Source organism: Triplophysa rosa, unplaced genomic scaffold, assembly GCF_024868665.1.
Source record: "Triplophysa rosa unplaced genomic scaffold, Trosa_1v2 scaffold60_ERROPOS404118, whole genome shotgun sequence".
Classification (NCBI taxonomy): domain Eukaryota; kingdom Metazoa; phylum Chordata; class Actinopteri; order Cypriniformes; family Nemacheilidae; genus Triplophysa; species Triplophysa rosa.
The window spans coordinates 33401-44609 of NW_026634624.1; the positions used below are offsets into that span (position 1 = coordinate 33401).

Genomic DNA, 11209 nt, shown 5'->3' on the forward strand with positions numbered 1-11209 from the left:
TATAGAAAGCTAACATTAACTATTAATTTATATTCAAACTTACAATAAATATTAATAAATCATTCAATTCAGTTTACCATTGCAATTATTGTAGATATTAAATAATAATAAATGTGTTAAAACACAACCTGTTTGCAGTGTTGATTCCATACACCACAGCAAGAAGTGGAGGTCCCAATCATTGGGTTTTCATACTTCCTGAGGGTACGTTTGATGTCTTGATTTAATCTTGCATACACTACACTTCCATAATATAAATCCTCTGAGGGTTTAGGCTGCATTAGTTAGATCAACCGGAACCAAACACAACTGATGTACTTGTTGCATCAAAGAGTGCAGAACAGTACTCTACTCTCAGCCAGTCTTGTCTCATTGTTCCAAGGTTACCACAGCGACAGGATGCAGTTCATGCCAGACCTGATGGTAGAGGGAGAATGGGAACGGCGACCTGACAAGAGCTGAGATGATAGAGCTGGATAAAGAAGAGACACTTGACACGTCTTCACTACAAAATTTCAAATGCTATTAGATTATTAATGATAATCTTAAATCTATAATTTACCTAGTAAGTTTATTTATTTAGCCTTGTTGTGCAAGCACTGTTGAGCTTGCTTAATTACCTTTGATGATAAAATTCGAAGACGCCCGGTTCACCTTCCGACGCTCTGTAGGACAGTCAGGAATTTCTCCGTTTAAGAGAAATTTTTGAAGTCTTTCATAAAATGCAAAGGAATCCATACCGCTGTCACACACATTGAAAGGGGTTTGGCTGCACGACGTAACCGAGCTGGTCCCAGGTCGAGAAGACTGTCGTAAAACGTCGGCGATAACAGGAAGTGACGTCAGTTTCGCGCATGCGCGGAACAAATCGTGTTTCCGGGACGGATCGGGTAGCCACACCCCTGCTAGATTCCGAGCTGGTCCCAGGTCGAGAAGACTGTCGTAAAACGTCGGCGATAACAGGAAGTGACGTCAGTTTCGCGCATGCGCGGAACAAATCGTGTTCCTGACCTAGGCGGCAGGTCTCGTTTTGCCCTCGCGGTACTTTAATGGCACGTGTGATCGTCTAGGCGGCTGCAGCGCCGATCAAAATCGGTTGTTGCTAGAAGGGATGCAACTACAACCGGTAGTGGTGAAAAATCTCGCCATATAATTACAATAAATTACATTAGCTAACGCCTTTACCTACCCCAACCCTAAACATAACCTTACAATAATAAAAAATATTAATAAGCGGTTTTCAGCCTGACAAAATATATGCGGAATTGAAGTGCGCATGCCGAGTAGTGCTGGCTGTATCCCTTCTAGTCAAAACCAGTCGGACAAATTTTCTAACCAGAATGCATTGCTGTTGTCACGCGGCTGCAGATTCTTGCGGCGGTGCATGAAGTCGAATAAGCCAGACAACCCCCACCCCTTAGATGCTGAGAGATCACGTGATCGCTGGGCGGCTCCGTAGATATGAAATGACCAATAGAATCGCGCGCTTTCGGGGAAGTTGCGGATTTTGAAACGGTTGTGAAAGAAAACATTTTTCCATCTTAACGTAAGTGTGGAACTTCAATAACTCTTTATATCGTCTAAAATGCTAACTGTGCACATACGTACGTGAAGATCTGGTTTGTTGCTGACTTGAGGACATAATTTAGCTGTTATGTTGTAGGGTGATTGTAGCCTTGTAACGTAGTCTCGCCCTATCACGCTGGATCGGTATACTGAACAGTCACAGAATGATTGAAAGTGAATGTTTTAGACTTGTTTAAAGGTTTGAACTTTGAGGTTATGCATTGTGTTGTACTGATGTGTGATTTGTGATATATCGGAGGTTATATACTGGAAAAATACATAATCACAGATAATGTTGTCATTGTGTTGTATTGATGTGCGATGTATTGTGTGTGCAGTGTATAAAGATGGATGAAGAAGAGAGCACAGAGCGACAGATGCAGATCGCCATGCTGTGTCAAAGGCTGGCAAAGATGAAGCAGTTATTTAATGATGGTAATAAAATCTGTATTTGTGTAATAAATATAAATGTGTTTTAGGTTCCCCATAGTCACAAGAAACCTGAAAATATAAAGAACATTGACAAATTGTAATTTTTTTAGGGAATTATAATTCACATGTACCTAGTTGTTTTAAATTCATTATTAATTTTACATAATTTATAATTATATAAAATAATATTTTATAAAAGTTCAGTAATCATCAGTTCATTTGTATAGTTCATTCATCAAAAAGGGTTTTTGTAGTTCATTTCATCAAAATGTTTTAGATGATATTTTTGACCAAATCAATCACACATCTTTTTATACAGATGACACGGATTACATTAACCAGGCCATCAGTTCAAATTCCCCTGACACCTGCCGGACATTTCTGACCAATCTGGAGAAAAAAGGCAATCTCCAAACTGATGCCAGCCTGCTCACCAAGCTTATTGACTGCTACACGCGTGTCTTTTCCAGCATGCCATTGGGAAAGTACAGTCAGAATGAGAGTTATGCCAAGATGCTGGTTAGATTTGCAGAGCTAAAAGCGTAAGAATCTTGTGATTGTAATTCACCATGTCCATGTTTATGCTTTAAATCTTAATCCCTGTGTCACTGATGCAATAGTTCACCCGTAAATGATAATACTGTCTATATTTACGAATGCCATTCTCTTCACAAAGCTGTCTTTAATACAGTGGTAGCTGAATGAATTGGTTTGTTGCTTCAGTTGTGGTCAAACATGATATATTTCTTTAAATCAACACAATTTTTTACTGCCTCTTTCAACAGCATCCAAGATGTGAATGATGCACAGGCTAGTTTTGATATTGCGAGGTCCCACTTCAAGGATTTTGCTTTTGTCCACATAGCTTACGCTCAGTTTCAGCTTTTGCAAGGTAAGCAGTAGGTTCTAATATAAATTCATTTTGTGAAGCCTAAGTTAATTCATAGTGAATAAGACATAATTTGCTCCGGACATTTTTAGAAATGTTTACTAATTATTTAATCTATGCTCCTCTGTCATGTTTCTTCTCACCAGGCAACGTTAAGAAGTGTAGTTCAATTCTTCAGAAGGCCTTTGAAATGAACGCTAAGCCCAGGCACCTTCTCGAAGCTGCTGTTCGGAATCTAAATGCAGGCAAATGCCAGCTCATTTCCCATGAAGATAAAGAGAATATATCAAGTAAATTCAAAATGTTTATTTCGGTTTATGACAGACAATACCCTATAAATACACAACAGAATGAATTGAGAATTAATAATGGGAAATGCATTAACACAAGAAATAAAACATATCTTTATAAATGCTATAATCACTATACTGTAAGTCTTTTTAAACATCTGACTTTTATTGTGTTTTTAGTGTCTGCCCATGAAAGGAGCTCCAGAAGATCAAATGAAACATGCGACCTGCAGGCCAGCTGTGCTCAGGGGTATTAGAAATATTCCCAATATATATTTATGTCCAATTTAAGATTTGTTTGCAACATTACTCAAAAATGTAAACTAGCTGGCGTAATGTAAAACGTTTAGGTAAATAGTGTATACAGGTGCTCAGCTTTTCATATAAATGCAATGTTGATATTCCTCTGATTAAAATAACAATATTGCTAATAACACTAGGTGTTTAAATCGTCTATGTAACAGCTTCTTTTGAATTTCAGGAATGATCATAAATTTAGTCCACAAGAGGAGAATATGCCAGTTTGGAGATCAGGGTCACAACAAAGAAGAAATGTCTTTGTAAGCTGCAAGATGAGTCAAGTCAGCGAAAATATTTGAAATAAAGTTGAAACTGGTGTATTAATGTATTGCTTCCTCATACAGGGAGAAAGATTACCTATGGGGCATCTGTCCATACCTGAAAATGAGAGCAGTGACTCTGAAAACGTTCAGAAGCCGGAAGCTTCCTCCTTCAGCAGCAGTTTCTCCAGGTGAGTCCTCTGAGTTCATACAGTAATAGGAGCTATGATGTATATGTGAAGATATACAGCACATGAAGAATTTTTTCTTGAAATGAGTCCGAAAATAGTGTATGTATTAAAAAAGGATGTAATAGGTCATGGTTACGATCCCAGGGATTGCACATACTTGGAAACAAATGTGTAGTATAATGCAATGTAAGTCGCTTTGGATAAAAGTGTCTGCCAAATGCGTAAATGTAAATGTAATAATGGTTACTGTTGACTAATCCACAGAATTGAACATTTAACAGATTTAATTATGACTTTACTTGAAATTTGTTAGATGCATTTTGTTGGTGTCACTTTTATAAATGTCTTTGATCTAACATATAAAATGCATTTTATTAAACAGACAAATACAAGGTTCGAATGTACGCTCCACGTTTCCGTTGTGTCCCTCAAAGAAAGGGACTCCAGATGGAGACTCCTACAGTTTAAACCTCAAGGTATGAGAGTCAGCTTGCCTAATGAAATGGTCAGTGGTAGAAGTTATGAGTCACATTAAATTTTGCATTAAAAATAAACATTTGTTGAATATTTTTTGCCTGTATGTATGCTAATGTGTTCCGGAAAGTTGAAATGTATGAAAAATATCTTCCTGCAAACACAGACCAAAAATATTATCGATCCTTCTTGACCCTTATATCTGCTGTTTACTAGCAATAGAATGTAGTGAACATGTGACATAAATTAAAGGTTATTGGCTGTTTTCCAGAAGGGCAGCAATCCCTTGTATGTCTTCTTTATATGTGACCCTTATATATTGCTGTACTGGTGTCACATTTAGCGCTATATAAACATCCAGTATGTTCATACAGTACTGAGATGTTCTCTTTTGTGCGCAGCCACCTGTGATTAGTCCAGATCATCATAGAGGAGAGATCGATGAAGTGGGCACAATAACAGCACTCTTACAAGAAAGAAAAGAGAGTTCTAGAATGGAAGGTAATTATATAAGAATGAGATTTTCCTATTTAAAGAGATATTTATCTGACTGTCTTCTGTGAAATAGAGTTTAGCGGAATGTTCAGTCTACTCTTTTCCATACAATGACCACCAGCCTACTAACATTTGACTATACACATATTTCAACGTGAAATTATACTGTTAGATCATGAACTATGATTTGTATGATTGCAAAAGCAGCGTTGTTTTCTCTGATGTTATTTATTCAAACTTGTTTTATTTTTTCATAGACACCATAGACATAAACCAGTTCATTGGATCAAACTCTCCTAAAGACTGTGAAAATTTTCTAAGAAACCTTGAAATGAGAGGAGATCCTCAGTCTGACCCAGCTTTTTTATCCAGACTCTTGGACTGTTACGCAAAAGTGTTTGCCAAATTTTCCCTGGCGAAGCATAGCAAGCTTGAATGTTATGCCCGGATGCTTTTGCATTTCGCAGAGCTGAAAGGGTAAGCACATATAAACTTCACAAAAACACATGATACTATTTCACATCACAGCATCTTGAATAATTACTTTGCCCCCTTTTGCAGAATTGAGGATTCAGAGGAAGCTCAAGATCATTTCAATATTGCCAGATCACACTGTAAAGCTTTTGCTTTTGTGCACGTCGCACATGCTCAGTTTGAGCTGTCACAAGGTAATGCACCATGTTTTCACATGATATGGAAAACAGATGTAAAAATCAATGTCTCTATAACATGTGTTTTTTAAATTCTCTCAGGCAACTTTAGGAAGAGCAGTATGATTCTTCAGAAAGCTCTGAGCTCGAATGCACAGCCAGCTGATCTCCTCCACACTGCCATCAGATTTCTAAAGTCTGGCAAAACTCGACTGCTTTCTGCTGAGGATCAAGAGAGCAATCTTGGTATATCTTATTTTAATTTTAAGCCTTATTTCCTGTTAAAAGGGGATTTTTACCTCAGGAAGTCCACATAAGTATTAAGAGTCCTTAAAATTTTACTATATACAGTATATCTGTTATAATAGAATGGAATTTTAAAACAAAATTCAGTCAATAATTTCTGACATTGGGGGCCCTCTGTGTGAACCACATTATGTGTTCATTTTTGCAACTTAGTTTAGGGTAAATGGTCCTTTTGAATTCTAAAAGTTACAGTTGGTCTACATTAGAAATTCAGCAGATGCTTTGATCCGATGCTTTTTACAGTCATTTTGCATTATTTTTAGCCCACATATTTCATTTGAGTGACACTTTACAATAACATTGTATTTGTTAACAATTAGTTAATGCATTTGCTAGCATGAACTAACAATGAACAATATCTTAAAGCATTTATTCATCTTTGTTCATGTCAATTTCAGCATTTGCTTAATGCACGATAAACTAAAATGAGTAATTGTATTGACCTTAACTAACATTAATAAGGATCAGTAAATGCTGAAACTCTATTCCTCATTGTTAGTTCTTGTTAGTTAATCAATTTACTACTGTTAACAAAAACAACCTTATTGTAAAGTGTTAACGTCATTTGTAGGCAAAGGCCTCTGTACATTTATGGTATTAATGTGTTTGAACTTGAAGTTTTTTCTTCAAAACAGAAACTGCAGCAGCAGCAAGAACCAGAAATGAAGAGGTACATCCAGTTAAGGTTCATGAAGAGCCGCAGAAGCCCCCTGCCAAAGAGCCTTCATCAGAGTGGAAGATTCCTGCTCTCATAAACAGACATGCATCTCCAGAGGTCTGTTTAAAGTTTGGTTGTTTCCATTTCATGTTTTCACTTTAAAATATGAGGGCAGATAGGTTTGGGTGAAATAGGTTCAACACAAATATGTTCTCTTCTGTATTTAGGACCACAAGCCTCCCGCAGGCGCTGTTTCCATGTTATTCTCGATTCACGACACAAGAACACCCGCACCTCGAATACACTCGACTCTAAGCTGTCAGACGCCCAACAACAAAGACCCAAATGCAAACAAGTAATGCAGAGCACATGCAGCCAAAGTCATGCTTTGTTTGGTAATGTTAACCTCACTTTCCCTCTGTTGTTCTGCAGTTTTGTTACTCCTGTGGTGAAGCAGAGGCCAGTGATTGTGTCTGTTCCATCTACGGCTCAGAAAATGGTTCACACACAATTGCCGTGCACTCCTCAGAGCCAAGTGTCCTACATTCAGCAGTCATCTCAGGTAAACATGCTCACTTGTCCAGTTTATCATGCTAATCAATTGGTATCCTTGATTAAGGGTGGGTGATACATATGACATGTGTAAAATTGGTCAAAACTCAAGGATGGATGGATTTGGTTAATGGACAGGTCAAAGGGTAGTTGGATAAATAGGTTGATGGATGTAGATTTGAGTGCTACGTTTTTATATTTTTCACTTGAAATTCTTTAAGAGTGTGTGATCTTTTGCTTTCAGCCGTCTGCTTCAGCTTTCTCAAATGAAACCATCACAATCAAGGGCAAACAGTTCTTCATTTTCAAGATGATTGGCTGGGGTGGATCCAGTAAGGTATGGAAAAAAAAACTGAACTGTGTTGGTCATTTTTCATTACATGCAAACCACCACCACCGGGTAACAGAACTTCTGTTTATTTTCAGGTCTATCAGGTGTTTGACCATAAGAAGCACACATATGCTCTGAAATATGTGAATCTAGAGGAGGCTGATGCACAGGCGGTGGAAAGCTACAAGAATGAGATCGAGCACTTGAATCATCTTCAACAGTACAGTGACCAGATCATCAAACTCTATGACTAGTAAGTTTTTCCATAAGTGATCTTAACTGCGGTGTACTCTGTTATCAGTGTACCATCACTAAATGTACCTGATGACATAGCTGATGAGCTGTTTCTGTCTGATTTAAGTGAAATCACCAGCAGTTATATTTATATGCTCATGGAGTGTGGCCACCTCAACCTCAACACCTGGCTTCGCAACCGGAAATCTGTCAAACCACTGGATAGAAAATGTTACTGGAGGAATATGTTGGAGGCTGTACACATTATCCACAAACATGGTAACTTCCTCTCCGCTTTCTAATCCTTACAGAGTGAAATATCATGGTTACCATCATTATAGTGGAAAAGATTAGAATGAAAAGAAAGAAATCTTAAATCTTAGTGGTCACTATTACTTTTTCTATGTATTCATCTCAGTCACAAACCTTGCACTGTTTGTGCTACAGGCATTACCATTTATTATTAATTATTGTTGAAGAGTGATGTAGGCCTGGTGTGACACCAACATTTGAACAGAATACAAGCAACAGAACATTTTAACTGAATCAAAATGTTTAATCAAATAACCTTAAGATTTAATTCTATGTGTTAAATAAAAATAATAATTAAAAAGTATCTATAATTAAAAGTGGTGACTTTAGTGTAGGTGTGTTTGTTTGTAACGACCCAAAACACGATTTAAACTGCATAGCAATGTGCTAAAATCCCCTCAGAACACCTTAGTAACTAGATAACAACCACCCACAATGGTGTAGCATCACGCTGGTGAGTTTAATGGGCTAGGCACCACTAACTTAATCATTCACAGCTCTCTCTTGTATTATTTTAAGGTATCATCCACAGTGATTTAAAGCCAGCAAATTTTGTAATAGTTGATGCCTCTCTTAAGCTGATCGATTTTGGAATCGCCAGCCGCATTCAACCAGATATGACTAGCATCATGAAGGACTCGCAGGTCAGAACAGAACTGTCATGTAGATTTACATTTCTGGACTGTGTTATGAATTGATTTTATACTCGTTCTTTTATTGTGCTTCAGGTGGGGACACTAAACTACATGCCACCGGAAGCCATTAAAGACACTTCCTCGAATGGAAAGCCAGGGTCAAAGGTGAGATGGATGCCAGTATCACTGCAGTTAGTTACATTTTATTCATAGATTGTAGCATGATTACAACTTTTTTTCTGCCGTCTACAGATCAGTCCTAAAGGAGACGTGTGGTCACTGGGATGTATCCTCTATTATATGACTTATGGAAAGACTCCGTTCCAGAACATCACCAATCAGATCACCAAAATCCATGCCATCATAGACACGTCCCATGAGATCGACTTCCCTGATATTCCAGAAAAGGACTTGCTTGATGTGGTCAAGGTGTGTGAATATTTTCCTGTGCTGAACAGTCATTTATGGACAGTTTATTGTGCAATGCCTGACATCAATCTACTGTCTGTTTTAGAGGTGTTTAGTCCGTAATCCTAGAGAAAGGATTTCTATAGCAGAGCTCCTCGATCATCCGTACCTGCAGTTGCAACCACAGCCACCACCTGAGTCAGGTATGTGTTTTATCAAGCGACACAAAAGGAAAACTTGAAGAATCCTCATGCATCACAAACATTGATCCCTTAGATTCATACAGCAAATTCTGGATGTATTTTGAGCATTAAAATGATTAATTCCCCTCTGTTTGCCAGCAGAACCGTGTAACAGTGATTTGAAGAGAATCCTCAATGAGCTGGCGGCTCTTCAGTCTCCCAACAGTATCGCCAGAGCTGCTAGTGTAAGTGCTTCTCATTTCAACATTCAGTGGTTAACCATTATAATGCCACTTTCTTGTATTGTATTGCTGGACATTTAGTAACAAACTGTTAATTTTCAGTCATATTAACAATATCTTTCTCGACTTCAGAACCTGGCCAAGATGTGCAACAGTGGACAGAAATTAGATGTTTCTGAATGTGTGAAAACATCGAGTCAGGCTGGAAATAAATAGTATGATCTGTGGGTCATTTTTCCACGGCACTTCGAGATATCCAGAACTCAAAACCACTATTCGTCATTTAAAGGCTTGGAAGCAACTAAGTCAAATGTTTTGTTTCTGAGCTTCTTGTATCACTAATTAACATCACGCTTACCACCTTTTTATAGATGTATCAAGGTTTTTGTTTTCTCCCTAACGGCTTCTGTTTTTATTTGACTGCATTAATATTACATTCTGTAATGATACAGTCTAAGAAATGTGCATGACAAATAAACATACCTTTTGAGGTATATTTCGAATGTTGTATTTGTTTGTAATTATGTTGGCTTGAGAAACAAGCCAACATTCTGATGTTGCACTTAAACTTATTATTATTATTATGTTGGCTTGACAGCCTTGACAATACCAACATATTGATCTTGTACTTAAATTTATGTTGGCTTGACAGAGCCAGATCTTGTATCTAAGCTTATTATTATTCTTCTGAGCCCCCAAATTTCTGACTGCTACTCCTCCTAGAGCTTTCAAGCTACATCCACCAAACTTTCCACAAACCTTTAAACTGGTCTGACTTGAGTTGCTATATCTTTTCTAACTGATCCGGGTTCTGGTTTTCGAAAACCGGACTCAAAACCACCTAATTTCCCATTGACTTAACATTGCGACAAACTCAAAGTGAGGATGGTGTAGAAACTTGCGGGTTACCACGTTTGAAGAAGCTGTAAGAACTTACCTCACAATGGAGTGTAAGTTGCACCCCTGGGGTGTAAGAGCCCCCAAAATTCCCCATTGACTTAAAATAAGACAGGAAACATGCCCATATAAGGCGTTATAACTGACCCATGTTGAATAACTTCGCAGTACAACCACTTAGAGACAAGGGGGTGGGCTCATTTTACTCAGGCAACCAATCAGTATCCCAGGAACTTCCTTAAGCTACGAAGCCACGCCCATAGAAACCATTTACAGCAACCGCTCCCATAGACTCCCATTATAAAAAGTCCATATGGATATCTTTGCAACACAGTGTCGTAAAGACAAGGGAGTGGGCTCACTTGACTCAGGCAACAAATCAGTATCCCTGAAACTTCATCAAGCTACGAAGCCACGCCCATAGCAACAAAACATGTTAACTTAGCAACCATTTAACAAGACCTATAAGTCTGCATCAGAACATCGTAGAGACATGGGGGTTGGTTTGTTTCACTTGGTACTTGAAGCAGCATCAATTGGCTTCTGCTAAGCCACGCCCATAGCAACCAAACAGGTTAGCCTAGCAACCATTTAACAAGACCTATAAATCTGCATCAGAACATCGTAGAGACATGGGGGTTGGTTCGTTTCACTCATAGCTTAGAGTATCATCAAATGGCAGGTTCTAAGCCACGCCCATAGCAACCAAACAGGTTAGCCTAGCAACCATTTAGAAAAACCTATATCTCTGCATCAGAACATCGTAGAGACATGGGGGTTGGTTCGTTTCACTCATAGCTTAGAGTATCATCAAATGGCAGATTCTAAACCACGCCCATAGCAACCAAACAGGTTAGCGTAGCAACCATTTAGCAATACCTACATCTCTGCATCAGAACATCGTA

The 11209-nt window shown here is 38.2% G+C and overlaps 1 protein-coding gene across 3 annotated transcripts; it reads left to right on the plus strand.

Moving 5' to 3' along the window:
- Positions 1-625: 625 nt before the first annotated feature.
- ttk (ttk protein kinase) lies at positions 626-9912 on the plus strand. 3 transcript variants are annotated; one of them, XM_057328626.1, is made up of 25 exons: positions 626-1546; positions 1905-2001; positions 2318-2540; positions 2784-2890; positions 3034-3177; positions 3358-3427; positions 3659-3737; positions 3822-3928; positions 4311-4404; positions 4804-4903; positions 5155-5374; positions 5459-5565; positions 5650-5793; positions 6489-6628; positions 6739-6866; positions 6944-7073; positions 7308-7400; positions 7490-7647; positions 7756-7907; positions 8460-8584; positions 8669-8740; positions 8828-9004; positions 9090-9186; positions 9325-9410; positions 9540-9912. In XM_057328626.1, the coding sequence occupies exons 2-25, from the start codon at positions 1914-1916 to the stop codon at positions 9621-9623; spliced, it is 2925 nt and encodes a 974-aa protein (XP_057184609.1). In that variant the 5' UTR covers positions 626-1546; positions 1905-1913; the 3' UTR covers positions 9624-9912. The 3 variants fall into 3 exon arrangements, with proteins under 3 accessions (XP_057184609.1, XP_057184611.1, XP_057184610.1); XM_057328628.1 differs by having other exon boundaries at positions 9328-9410; XM_057328627.1 differs by lacking the exon at positions 626-1546 and adding an exon at positions 1636-1765.
- The last annotated feature ends 1297 nt before the right edge of the window (positions 9913-11209 follow it).